Raw genomic sequence first — 14613 nt, 5'->3', positions numbered from 1 at the left:
TCTCTCACTAGTCCCCTTCTTGCATGGTCACTCAGTTTTTGAGGATGACCTGCTCTAGGCAGATTTACAGCTGTGCCATATTCTTTCCATTTCTTGATGATTGACTTAACTGTATTCCAAGGGATATTCAGTGACTTATTTATTTGTTTGTATCCATTTTCTGACTTGTGCTTTTTAATACCTTTTTCGTGGAGTTGCTTGGAGTGTATTTGTATCTTCATGGTGTAGTTTCTGCCAACGTACTGTCTCATCAACAGTTGAACTTTCCAGATACAGGTGTACATTTACTAAATTCAGTTGAAACATTTTGAATGCACACAGATCTCCAAAAGCAGATCTCCATTTAACTAGTTATGTGGCTCCTGAAACCAGTGGCTGCACCAGTAATGATTTGGTGTGTTATATAAAAGGGGAGTGAATACTTGTGCAATCAATTATCGTGTGTTTTATATTTCTAATTAACTTAGGTCACTTTCTAGAGATCTGTTTTCACTTTAACACAAAAGTCTTTTTCTGTTGATCAGCATCAAAAAAGTCAAATTAAATTCACTGTGATTCAATGTTGTAAAACAATAAAACATGAAAATTTCCAAGGGGGGTGAATACTTTGTATAGGCATTATACACATATATAACGTATGAATTGTGGATTCTGGTTGATTGGGCTATCAGTAAATTGAGACATCAAGCCAGCCGCTTATTTGGGACAAATCTTAAAGAACAAAACTAACTGAGAAAATAGCCTGGATTCCCTTTGTTTATTTGGGACACTTTGCCATTTAACTGGGGAAGAGACTGTTGCTGAACAATTTCTAACCAATGTCAGACACATTGGACGCTTTTGGACATTACACCATGCTTAGTGTGAACAATTTTTACGTAGCATCAGTTGCATGCATTTGCATTCAAAAAGCAGTGTTTTTTGTTACTGACAGTTGGTGAGAAATAAGCAATAAGACAATTCAGAACTGTTTTGCGCATTCAGGCTAGGAGATGCTAGATAAAGCTGAAGTGAAAATGAAATGATTTCACTACTTCAACAAGTTAGGAACTACGAAGAACTTAAAGGTGTCTACAATCATTTTGAATGCTACAATGTAAATTAAGATTTGGAGGATACAATTGTTGAAAGTATTGTATGATGGCAGTCCATTATCTATATTAGGTATCTGCACTGATTTTGTTCATTTGCAGTCAATCAGAAGAAAAAACACAGCAGCGTACACTGGATAAATTAATTTGTTGATAACAATTAGGAATTTAATACAGTTTTATAGTACTGTGGTAGTATTAGAATTTGTTCTGTAATTTAAATATGTAATTTGTTACTCAGTTAAATGGTAGTTTTATTATACCTTTTTGATTGTTTCCACAAAAATTCGACTGAGGCATCTGCTTTATTGCGCCAAAATGTATACATATAATAGTAGTTTTAAAATATATATGTATATATACTTTTTAATCTGTTACTACTTTTTTTCTATTAATTCTTTCCCCCTTTTTAAATGCCTGAGATAATATTTACTCTTGTTGCTGTCCTTATTGGCTAGCCCCAGTTGGAGGTTGTTGTAATGCTTTTGGTATGAAACAATAACAAGTATTCCAGGATCAAATGGGATTACTCCTGCAAAGCTTAAAATGTCCCCCATTCCTTTGAAAATGTAACAAATTGGAATGTGAATATATTTTTAAAAATTGAGATGTTTTTATTTGAATGACGGCCCCACTCAAATGAGCCATGTAACAGTGAGAATTACTGTATTTTCATATTATAGCCTACTTACTAGATGCATTTAAGATGGAAATCAGCCAATTAATCAAAAGTGTTTTTGTTCTTGAAGTCCAGCTGTCATGTTTCAATTATATCAGCTGTGTTTGAAATAGTCAACATCAAGATTCCATTCACATTTGCAAGTAGCATTTAATACAGATAATTTAATCCACATAAACATTAGTTCTTTTAATAACTAAAGTGACTTTTGCACTCTTTTTTAAAAAAAAATCATAGCTCAACTGGTACCTCTCTTCATCAAAGTCAACAGATTCTAACCTTCAGCCCTAATTTGAAGTCTTCAGCATAAAAAAACTAGGCTGATACTCTAATGTAATACTGAGTGCTACATTGTCAGAGGTACCTTCTTTCTGATGTTTTCGGAAGGCTCTCTAGCACCATTTTGAAGGGAGGAAAATAGAGCCACTGCTGTCTTTTTACATCTCAAAACAATTAAATCTATGATAATTATATCCTCAATATTGTTTAGGGGAACTACCACATTTCCTATGTTACAACTGTGACTACTATTCAACTTTATTGCCAATGAAGTACATTTAAGATCTGAAAGAAACATGAAAGGTACAATGTAAATGCAAGTTTCTCCTCCTTCCTCTTCCTTCTCGGGATAGGTCTCACTAAATTTTAAGGAGTTAATGCACAGGGTTCCAGTATTTAGCCTTTCTTGTTCATGCAGCCAAGTCACTGCAATTAATCTATTTCTTAGCCTATATTGTTGAGGAGTTAGCACATCATATATTATTGTAAGTATCTTTCAAAATGAATGTTTTTGCCTCAACCACTCTGTCAAATGGTGAGTCCCAGAGCCCCAGTCTTCCTCAAGTTCCATCAACTCATTCTGTCATGTCCATCTTTGAGTTCCACCTTCTATTTGCCATTTCCTTATGTTTTAATATTGCAGTTTGATCTCCCCGCAGCTACCCCAACCATCAGTTTGTAAACCTTCAGAACAGCTCTTTAAAAATCTGCGGGCCATGTTGTGGCATTGGTCCTCCATACTCTTCAATCTCTTCTTCTGTATTGGCTTAAAAGCTACCTCTCTGATCAAACTTCTGATTACTGTTCCTAATGTGAGCCTTTGACCTCCTGTGTCTTTGTGAGCCAACGGGTAACACTTTGTCCATTTCAGATGAAACCGTGTGGCCTTGCATTGTGGCTGCTGTAAGATCAATAATCTTCTATTTGAATTGTAGCCTGGTCAATTCGCAGATATATAAATTAACCTTTCAAGAATGCGTTACATTTTAATCCCATTTTATAAAGACTAATATTGATTTTTTTTTAACGAGTTAAATGTTTGAAGTAGCAATATTAAAATGGATTCTTTCAATGGAATGTAGAGGCAGAAAGATTATTCAGGGATCATTTATTATGAAACTTTCCAAGATCTAATGCTACTAGATTTTACTGTTTATCATATTGAACTGATAATGGATTTAGTTAGACACATTAGAAATTAACCCATTTATTTATGCATACATTAGATTTGTACTCATGCTCTATAAAATTTGTTACATATAAAAATAATTCCAAAAGAATATGATTCAGTTGTTTTAAAATTATTGTATTCAAATGTATTAGGCATCATGGCATTTCAGAAATAGTTACTTCATAATTTGCAACTGTCCATAAGGAAATGGCATTTTAATAAAATGTGCCTGAGAACCATTGCACTGATACAGAAAATACAAACTTCCCCTGAAAAAGAGCTATTGGGGGTACATTACTTTTGCAATCCTGTACTCCTTACAGTTCATACATTAAAAATGAGATCTATGGTTTGATCGGGTCCCAAGTGTATGACTCGTGTCTGTTCTCTGAGAGACGATCTTGATTTTGCTGTCACTGCATATGAACCTGGGGCCACTTGAATGTGAACCTTGTCATTACTTTTAAGCTGTTATTAAAATAAAAAGAGAACTGTCATTATTGGATCATGCTAAATTAGTTTGTCTTATAACAAAACATACCTTTTGCTAAAGATACTTTTCATACTTAGTTTGCCAGGTCAACTGCTATACCAGGATCTTCTGCCAGCTTGCACACAAGCCTTCTGTTCCTGAGGGACCAGAAATCTTGCAGTGAGAACTTCAAACTGGAGTTCGGTTTCTTTCCTGGGTCTTTAATATTTATTTGAATTTTGAAGACATGACAAGGAGTCCTTCAGTGCCTCTTAATGATCTTACAGCTCCTGGCCACAATATTAGAGGTTTAAGAATTTGCTTACCACCTGAGACATCAAAAATGTGCAGCTGAGATTCTGGGTAATTGGCTATATCTAGTCCTGGGGTATTTAAGTGTACTCTGTGATCTAGCTCCTGTTAAAACAAATGTAATTGCACTTGAAATTTAAATAGTTTATATTTGTTCAACTACTTGTCTAAAAACCAGGAGAACAAATATAAAACAAAACACTGGGTTCAGAGCAAGTGACTCAAAGTTCAGGGAAAGTAACATTTTCTGCAGGAAATATGCCAGGATCTCAAATTGTATTTGCAATTTGTCTTTCTCTTTCCTGTGTTGTCTGAGCTGCATACTTTCAAAACTTACATTTTGATTTCAAATTACCAACAATTGCATTTGTCCTTGTAACATTTTCTTTATTAAAACTGAGCCAAGAACTAGTGTAGGTTCACTTTGAAACTGCATTGTAATTGCTCCACAACCTGCGGTTATTCCAGATCTCTACTCGGGTAACACACTTACAGGAACTTTGTAGTGTGAACACTTGTGACATTTCAGATCTCTGTGGTAGCGTTGGATATGATTTTCCTCCATTTCATCTCTTTGACATATTGGTACACCTTCATAATAATGCTGCAAATTAAATGTTACAGGTTTTTTATAATTTTAATTACATTGATTTAGACTTCACTTGGTTTCATTTCCTCCAATTGGTCATTAATTCATTTGACTAATACTTACAACACTAGTCAAAGCATTAGGAATTTGAAGCTTCCAATAATAATTGACAAAGAATATATTTAGAGCATGTCTAAAGTGCACCACCTCTACACAAAAAGTGCACAATTGCAGTTTAACTTCACAAAGGCACTGGCTATTTTCATGCTTGAATCGTAACTAAAATATCCTGATTTATAAATGGTGCTTCTTAGTCCAAGCTTTATTATCACTTTTTCGTTTCCTAAACACTCCCAATGTTCTACAAGCAGTGTTTTTCTGATGCTGCTATATTTTACCGTTCAACCTCTGCAGATTTCAGACTTACATCCTTACTTTTTTCTTTAAAAAAAGAGGGGAAAGCCATTTCTACTTCAACTGTAACAAACATATCCTAATGCTTCACAAATCACGTGGCCTTTGCGATTCATATGCACCAATTAGTATTTTAACCCTAAATATGAGCTTGTTATTTTAACCAATAACTAATTGTGATCTTCAAGCTATACTCTCTGCATCTCAAATCTCAATACTTTTACAGATTGCAAAAATGTCTGGAAATGCAGTGAAGAAAAACAAAGATCATTACAGCTTACCTTACAGTGCCTTGTGGTATAAGCCATGCAATGCAGAAGAGAAGCAAAGGCTTCATCGATGTCAGGGCACTCTGTTTCACCCTGACAAAGAGACAGTATCAGAATCACAGTGGGTTCTATTTACCGATAGTTAGAGATGCTGACAGATTTTCCAAGGACTTTTTCTTCCTGTTAAAGTGTTACTTAATACTTTTCTAAACAATTAATAAAAGTTTATAACAATTGAGTTATAAACCCAATTATACATTTATCTTCTATATCTGGTTGCATTATTGCTTTTGAATTATCACATTCTCAATTGCATTGTTTTCTGCTTTCCTTCTGGTTCCTAGATACAAATCTAGGAATGAGAATCAGTGGTCCCAGTGGCAATCCTTTTGGAATATCACTCCTTAATCTGAGAAATGAACTTTAAGGGTGCTATTTTACAGCCAGCTTCCTGTCTGTTCTAAATAGTTAAGATTACGCAGTAAAATTCTCATTCCTTAATAAGCAGCTTAAATGCAAGTTGGCTGGATCATATGACACTATAGGATAGAGGGGCTGAGCTGGTGTCTGAAGCAGAATGCATGTTCATTTTGCCCAATAAAATGTTAAGAAAACAGAGCAGACAGTTTAGGTTTAGGATTAAATCTCACATGAACGATATACATCAACAAATAATTTGGTTGACCAATCTATTTCCAAGCTGTCAATTCTTTAGTTATCATGAAGTTATTTTCATTGGTTTTAAACAATTTTTCTATAATTACAGAATATTTCGAATATGGTTCACACTGGTCCTTCTGTGCCCGAAATATTTTCATTATTTTTTCCAAATGAACTATTTCATTCATATGATACTGTTCTTTAACACAAAATCTATTTTCCAGGAAACAAAACAATTTTCCACCACTTTATTGAAAGTTATGTTGTTCCTCACACCCCATCTCGTTTCACCTTAACGTTAAGATTTGTGATTATGCTACTTCCACAAATTCCATCTCATGCTGCTGAAGATGTCCCCATCCTCATCTGCCTCTGTTGAATTCAGAGTTAAAAACACACATTTTATTCTATCTTTTCATCTCAACTCCTGCTGGAAATGACAGATCAGATATTTTCTCTTATAATTTTAGTTTCACTAGTAATGACATTTTAAAATTATATGCAAGAACTCAACAGTTGCTTCGGAAGAATTGCACTTTTACCTCATCTGTCTGAATGGACGACTCTGCACTTCTCCCTGATCTATCAAATGACCAATGAACTCTCCTCTGAGCACGTTGGAGAACTTCTTGCCCAAGCCGTGATGATCGCCTCAGTGCACTTTGGAGTTGGCAGGTGTCGTGTTCCATGCTGAAGTAATCCTCAGAGAAGTAGAAATTGCTTAAACTTGATTCTGCCAGACAAAAAGACATTAACAACTACTTCCACACTTTCCATCGCTTTGTCAAATCATTTTCCACAAGATGTACCAATCCCTTACAATTTATATGACTGTGGAGTACTTCCAGTCCTTAGACAATTCTGTGTAACAGAGATAATAAAGAGTGGACCACTGGTGTCTGCTCCTCCGTGCAATTTGATCATGCCTAATAGCTTACCTCAATGCCACATTTCTGCCATAATCCCATTTCCCTGACATCCAAAGACCTATATGTAATGAATGTATCATGGATTTACTAGAATTCCACAGATTAATTACCCTAGGATGAAGACATCTCCTCGCCAATTCCTTGAGATGGAGATCCTGGTCTAGATACCCCAGCAAAGGGAAATATCAAACCTACACCTACCCAATTAAGATGTGAAAAAATTCTGTAATGAGAGGTGATTGAATTCCTTCCAAACACAAAAGTTTAGGCTCAATCTGCTTGATTTCTCGTAAGACATGGAATCAATCTGGTTTAATTCTTTGACCATATATAAAAAAAATGTTCCTTGGATAGGGAGGGCATATTCACCAGAACGTTATACAATGGAAGCTGAATATCTTCAGCTCAACTCCTTTCCCAATAAAGGCCAACTGACTATTTGCCTCTCTTAATTGCTTGCTGTGCCTGCATGTTAACGTTCAATGATTCATGTACAATACACAAAGGTCCTTCTGAACCTTTTGGTCTTTCAACGTCTAAAAATATTATGATAGAACAGTTGTGAAAAGTAAACAGAACATATTTTTAAAAAATGATGCAGTTTGCAGCTTCTGTTTTTTATCCAGTGTAGGAAAGACACATAAATCAGAAATAACACAGGGAAGGGATGTTTAGTCTCTCTATGTCACAAATGGAGCATTATCCAGTCTCAAATGTTGAAGAATGTAGTGAAGAATTTAATCTTAATTACGTTCTTCAACATTTGGACTCCACAATACTTAGGTGAGGATCTTGTTCGTGGGTTTTAGCTCCACCTTCAACATAATTATTTGGAGCTCTACAGCAAGCTAACCCAGTTAGCTGTACCCTACAGTATCTGTCAATGGATTACGAACTTCCTGACAGGAAAGAAACAATACGCAAGGTTGGGCTCCTACTTGTCCGATCCAATGTGATTAAGAACAGGCTCTCCCCCAGCTTGTATTCTTTTACTCCTCCTGTTCTCACTTTATACAAATGACTGTACCTCCATAGAAAAATCCATTAAAATCCTAAAGTCTGGGGATGGCACAACTGCCGTTGGTCTCATCTCCAATAACGATGTGACCTGCTATCAAAGAGAACTGGACCATCTTGCGACATGGTGTGCTCATAACAACCTGGAGCTTAATGCTATCAAGACAGTGGTAATGAGGGTTGACTTCTGCCAACAACTCCCCCCTTGAACATTAATGATCGGACGACTTCTGTGGTCGAGTCAGACTCCTGGGGACGAACCATTACCAACACATTGAAATGGAACAAGCATGTTACGTTCATCACCAGGAAAGCCCAGCAGAGATTGTTCTTCCTAGGTCAGTTTAGGAAACTTAACATCTTAGGGTGTATCCTGATGAATCTTTACTGAGCCATCATTGAGAGTGTTGTAACCACCTCTATCACCATTTGGTTTCCTGGCATTTCCTCACTCTCCAGATCCAAGTTGCAGTGAATGGTCTGCTCAGTGGAGAAGATTATTGGCCATCAGCTACTGACATTAAAGGATCCGTTCATTGCCAGGGCAAAGAGCTGGAAAAATTACTGCAGTGCCCACCCACCTTATCAGTCACCCATTCACCAAATTGCCATCAGGGGGACGCTACAGGTCCATCACCACCAGGACTACATGTCATCGCCAAAGCTTCTTTCCTGCTTCTCAACAAAGCTCACTCAGATGTAATACCGAATTGTCCCTACACTGCACAACAGCCATCAACTGGCCTTTCCTGTTCTCCTTGCCAACTACTGTATTTAGTCTGTTCATATTCAAATATGATTATTGACATTTGTGCTCATTGTGGATTGCTCATGCTTGTTTGCACTATTGTCTTGTAAATTGTTGGTTGTTATTGTGCTGTCTGTTATGGTATTGTCCTGTGTTTTAAACTTGGCACTAAACCACAATCAATTCTTATTTTTCACATACTAGCAATAGAGTGATTCTGAAATCTCACAGAATAATATGCATGGATTGTTGAAGCACTCTTGACTATTTAGTTGACGTACCTTCTTTTAGCTAAAACACTGCCTGTGTAGTTTTCCCATGTAGTCTTGTTTTCCCTCATTCATTACTTTCCTGCACAAGACAGCTGAGGAGGAACTTCTGTCACTGAGCTGTGCATCTCAGAATTCTCGCCCAGAGAACACTGGAGGTGGAGTCTCTCAATATATTCAAGGTAGAGATTGACGAACGTTTAAACTAGAAGGGAGACAAACGATAAGGATAGGAAAAGGGAAATGCCGTCGAGGCCAGGATTGGAAGACCCCTGATCTTATTAAATGATAGAAAAGGCTTTGTCTCACCCGCTTATGCACGGGCCCTCATTCTCCCTTTCAGGACTCTAATAGGAAAAACATTTTTCACAAGCCTCCACAACATCTGCTTTCCTAATGATTCAGCATTTCCTGTGCAGCAGGAGCTTCACAAACCGTTAGAGCAGAATGTGACGGGGTCATTCCTCAAGCTCAGGTGACGCTCCCTGGGTTAATGGGAATGCTTCTGTTACAACATTCACCTAATTTGGTCTCCGCAGTTTTTACTGGCGACTTTCTCTGTTCACCTGCTTAACAAGACACAAAATTCAGCTTGTTTCAATTTCCGTAACCATATTATCCGAATAACTCTGGAAGTACATCAATAGGACGTTGATAATTATTTGTATTGAATACAGTTTGGTGCAGAGCCCAATAATAAAATGAGTTAAGAACCTTTTGGTTAATAAAATGTGGATACGGTTTCTTAAACGCAAAAAAGAAAATCATTTTTAAAATAAAGTTGCCGGGATTACAACATGAACTTTAGCAGGCACGCAGCCAACACTGACTAGTATAATCAAACCACCCTCACCCTAACAGTTGTAGCCTGTTTACTGACTAGATGAATAGGAGCCGTCAACTTTAACTAAACATTTATCTTAAGTAAGAAAGTAAATCACATTGACCTGGCCTGCGGGGATAGGCGATAATAACCGGCTGAATAGTACCAGTTTCGTTTTTCTTCTTAATCACCGTTCTGTTTATAATACATATTTAAGATACGCTTGAACGACTCAACGTCTAGTTGCTTCCCCGGGATAGAGCGCCCAGGGAGGGGTAGAGCCGCGCAGATGGTACAACCGATGCAACAATGTGACACAGCCTTACTTTGCTACACTCTGTCCCATTCACAAGTATCCATCAATGCCAGGAAGCGCGCCAGTGCACCCCCACCTGACCACGGCCTGTCCGTGACACTGAACACCCGCCCCTTCCTACTCACGCCAATCACAATTTATTTCCCGAAATGCAGCAGGAGTGATGTGCACATGCTCAGTATCAAAACAGACCTTTGTCTTAAAGCCTCCTGGTCATAAAGACTAATTCCTCAAATACAACAGCAACTAAAATCTCGAGTGATTTAAGAAAATATTATCTGACTAATTTCAGTAATCAGTGGATAACGTACCTCACCAGAACTCATTCTCCAACCTACAGATTCACTTTCAAGGTCTCTACAAATTCATGTTCTTTGTATCATTAGTTTATTTTAAAAATATTGTGTACGATAGTTGTTTGTCAGTCTTTGTGAGTAGATTTCCATAAATTCTATTGTGTTGCTTTATTTCCCTGTAAATGCTTGCAAGAAAAATGAATCTCAAAGTAGGATATGGTGACAGATCATACTTGATAATAAATTTACTTTGAATTTTCTTGACCACTTTGTTTATTAGGCTTATTGATGAGTAGACGGGCAATTGTACGAAAGGGTGCAGGTAGGAGACATTCACCTAGTGTTGTGTGAACTGAGGTTCACCTGTTCAAATATCTTTCAGGCACTGTAATTGTATCCACCTCAGCAGCTTCCTCTTACACCTCATTTCACACTTCAACCATGCCTTGTGCATCCACAGACAGACAACCACATTTGCCCTTTATGAGATCCCTTCTCTCCTCAGTTATTTGGCTGTTAATACTGTATAGTTGTAAACCCCCACCAGTGGTTCGGTGAAGACCCCACTTGTTCCCTGTGCCCGATCCTGGCAACACTCAAGCATATCCCTGGCAAGCTGCAAAACCAGCCTCACACAAGGCAGATACTTGTGGTGCCTGGCAACGGCAATCGAGACCAAGAGGACAGCTACCAGCTCCTTGCCCCCTAGAACGACTAATGCTCTGGCACCAGCAGCATTCATCCAGGAGGGAGAGAAAAGACCAACTGATCTCCCTCCTAAGCCAGAAACGGCAGATGAACATCGCCTGCAACAGGACAATGCTGGTGGCTGTCAATAAACAACTCACCATTCCACTGGAAATTGCCATCACCAGTCTCAGGCCAGACTTGGTTCTCTGGTCCAGTTCATTACAGATCGTTTACATTGTGGAACTCGCATTCCCATGGGGGGATTCAGTGGCTGAAGCATATGAACACAAGAGGCTACACAATGCAGATCTAGCAGCTGAAGCTCAGCGACGGGGCTGGTAAACCAAAGTTTATCCTGTGGAAGTGGACATTTATAGCCACATCCACCACTGAATTGCTGAAGGAGCTAGGGATCCATGGTCAGTCTCTACAGCAAACCATCAGAGCCACATCAGAGGCAATGGAAAGAAGCAGTCATTGGATTTGGATCAAGCAAAAAGACCTTTCCTTGGTTCCATGGTAGCATCAAGAGAGTGAGAAGATGCAACGGGAAGTGACCCTGGGATGCCAGACGTCATCGTTGGGCCCTCCGGAGATAATCGATGAAACGTCGAGGAAGGAGGATACCCACTTGAAAACCTCTGCGTGTCAGTCCTGTGCCACTCCCAACGTCAAGGCAGTCTCGGGCAAGTGCTCACAACCCATTGGCATGAGCGATATTAACATCATATCCTGTGTTTTTTGATTTTGGAATCCCTTAGGATTCTCTTTTACCTCATCCACCAAAGCTATTTCTTGTCCTCATACAACATACAAAATGTTGGAGGACCTCAGCATGTCAGGCAGCATTTGTGGAAGAAAGTAAAGACAATGTTTCGGGCCAAGACCCTTCATCAGGACTCATGTTTGTCATATCCCCGTTTTGCTTTTCTATTTCTTCTCAGTGTACACCTACATCTCTGGTACTCCTCACGGGGATTTCCTTGATCCCATGACATACGCCACCTCCTTCCTGACCAACACCTCAATATTCTTTCTCATCCAGGGTTCTGTAACCTTGCCAGCCTTGTCCTTCATTCTTGCAGGAATTTTGTTTTTCCCTGAACTGCCCCCTCAAGGGCTCCCACTTGCTAGATGCCTTTTACCTGCAAATATCCTCTCCCAATCAGCCTTTGCAAGCAATATGATGGGACTAACTCCACCAAGGGATCTCAACTAAGATGTGATTCTCCATAGGATTTGATTAACCTGCTGAAGTTGTGGATATTTTCAAATACTTTTCCTTGAGTGAGCTAGTTAACATGTTACGAATACCTTATAGAAATATTGTCCTGGAGCTTATCACACTGCCAAAAAGTCACAATGCTAAACTATTTTTGAAGTTAGAATTTTTGTTTGTATGTGAATCTTGCTGTCATTTTGCACTAGTAGTGTGACACGCAAAGAGAAACCAGGTAAGCAATTTAGTATTTATGGGATCAAGTGACTATAGTTTTTTTCAGAAGCATAGAACCATTGAGAAAAATAGTAATGAAAATTATATGTATAAGTGCTTTGCTTCATGCACATTAATAGAGAATATAGAAAATATCTTGCCTTTAATATCAAGATTTTTCATTTTATGTATATAGTGACCTTGTAATGAGTTACATTGGGATCACCTCAAGGTCAATGCCAGTAGCTCTTAAAAGACTGATTTTCAGTTGTTTGTTTAGAGATAGGGTATAATAACAGACCCATGCTGCCCATTTACACCTGTGTGATCAATTAATCTACTAACCTGTAAATCTTTGGAATGTGGGAGGAAACCAGAGCACCTGGAGGAAAACTGCCCGTTCACAGGAAGAGTGTACAAACCCCTTGTGGAGCTGAACCCAGGTCGCTGGTGGTGTTATAGCTTTACACTCACCGTTAGGCTACTGTTACAGCTTTACACTCACCGTTAGGCTACTGTGCTGTTGCATTTAAGATTATTTAAGATCTCTAGCTTTTGAAGTTGCAGAATGAGATTCAGAATGATATGGTTAATGAAACAGCTTTGGAGCTCTGGCTTGAGGATTTTGGGAAATATCATAGAATTATGGAAATACACAGCACAGAAATGGGCCCTTTTGGCACATCTTTTCTATGCCAACTGTGATGTCTATCTGTTCCAATGCATTCATCCCTGATCTCTCTACTTCTTTCCTATCTGAGTGCCTGTCCAAATGCTTTTGCAATATTGCAATAGTATCCAGCTCCCCCAGCTCCTCTAGCAGTTCATTCTGGATATTCAACATCCTCTGTGTGAGAAAACATTCCCCTTGGTTCTCCTGTAAATGCCAAATGTGGGCAAATGAGATGGAGCATAGATAGGCACCATGATCGGCCTGGATAGGCATTGTGGTCGGCCTGGATAGGTACCATGATCGGCCTGGATAGGCACCGTGGTCGCCATGATTGGTCTGGATAGGCACCACGGTCGGCCTGGATAGGCACCACGGTCGGCCCAGATAGGCACCACGGTCGGCCTGGATAGGCACCGTGGTCGCCATGGTTGGCCTGGATAGGCACCACTGTCGGCCTGGATAGGCTCCATGGTCGGCCTGGATAGGCTCCATGGTCGGCCTGGATAGGCATCATGGTTGGCCCAGATAGGCACCACGGTCAGCCTGGATAGGCATCATGGTTGGCCCGGATAGGCACCATGGTTGGCCTGGATAGGCAGCATGGTCGGCCTGGATAGGATGGACAACTGGGACCCATTTCTGCACTATAAATGTCTACATTTCTTTGAAATTTCTCCCATCTCACTTTAAAACCCTGGTCTCTAATTTTATATCTTGCTGCACTGGGGACAAAGTAAGATTCTATCTATTCTATCTACTGTGTGCCACTCATAATCCTACATTCCAGTAGGAACAAACTCAGCCAGTCTAATCTCTCCTTATAACTACAGCCCTCTCTTCTGGGCAATGTGCTGGTGAATACTGTACCTTCTGCATTCTCTCTTTTGCTCACTATAACTACATATCTCTGGTCACATTGATAGGACTGATCTTGTCAGGCTGCACAGGCAGGGTTTTCCAGTCTCGATCCAGCTGACAGGAGTTAACCGCCACTCGTTTCCAACTCATCGTCTGCAGCCTTTTTAAACTCAGCTCTCCTCCACAATCCTTTGTTCCCTCACTGAACTAACCAGCTGCTCCTAGCCTTCAGTTACCGTGTTGTGTTCAGTACCTGCTCTCTCTTGTGGCTTGTTATTTCATAGTTTATTACTAAAATATTGTTTAATGCCAAATTATCTCCGGTGCTCTGCTTTGGGGTCAAGCCTCTGCTACGTTTCCTGACAGATCTGGCACGAGTGAAGTAGATTTAGGTGGGAATGGCTCAGAAATCCTCATGTCTAATCCCATGTATTCCCATTGTCCCATCAGCTCTTACGCAATCAGAGCAGCATCTCCTATACCATGCTCCAATTGCAAAACTGACATTGCTCCAAAATTGCCATTATCACTTGGGAAAAAAAATATGAAAGGACGTAATGGCTTGGGTTATTAACCCTTCCACTATCTGAATCCTGAAGGTTATAGCTACTGTACTGGACTAG

At 39.2% G+C, this 14613-nt stretch overlaps 1 protein-coding gene across 7 annotated transcripts; it reads right to left on the bottom strand.

Moving 5' to 3' along the window:
• Positions 1–1669: 1669 nt before the first annotated feature.
• Positions 1670–10140, bottom strand: akip1 (A kinase (PRKA) interacting protein 1). Of its 7 annotated transcripts, none has more exons than XM_072272588.1 (7): positions 10049–10082; positions 9335–9468; positions 8912–9104; positions 6479–6669; positions 5289–5369; positions 4498–4608; positions 1671–3688 (listed from the first exon to the last, which is right to left on the bottom strand). In XM_072272588.1, exons 4-7 carry the CDS (start codon positions 6623–6625, stop codon positions 3545–3547), a joined length of 483 nt encoding a protein of 160 aa, XP_072128689.1. In that variant the 5' UTR covers positions 6626–6669; positions 8912–9104; positions 9335–9468; positions 10049–10082; the 3' UTR covers positions 1671–3544. The 7 variants fall into 7 exon arrangements, with proteins under 7 accessions (XP_072128693.1, XP_072128692.1, XP_072128695.1 ...); XM_072272590.1 differs by having other exon boundaries at positions 9335–9465; positions 10049–10067; XM_072272589.1 differs by lacking the exon at positions 10049–10082 and adding an exon at positions 9847–10030 and having other exon boundaries at positions 9335–9465.
• Between the last annotated feature and the right edge of the window lie 4473 nt (positions 10141–14613).

Source organism: Mobula birostris, chromosome 11 (assembly GCF_030028105.1).
Source record: "Mobula birostris isolate sMobBir1 chromosome 11, sMobBir1.hap1, whole genome shotgun sequence".
In the NCBI taxonomy this organism is placed as follows: Eukaryota; Metazoa; Chordata; class Chondrichthyes; order Myliobatiformes; family Myliobatidae; genus Mobula; species Mobula birostris.
This window is presented reverse-complemented; position numbering and strand designations above follow the sequence as displayed.

Bases quoted from the DNA above. Each gene is read 5' to 3' on its own strand.
- akip1 (XM_072272587.1), bottom strand. From the start codon at position 6,625: ATGGAACACGACACCTGCCAACTCCAAAGTGCACTGAGGCGATCATCA. The intron at 5,370-6,478 runs GTAAAAGTGCAA...TCTCTTTGTCAG, and splicing joins CGTCCATTCAGACAGATGAG to GGTGAAACAGAGTGCCCTGA. The intron at 4,609-5,288 runs GTAAGCTGTAAT...TTTAATTTGCAG, and splicing joins ATACCACAAGGCACTGTAAG to CATTATTATGAAGGTGTACC.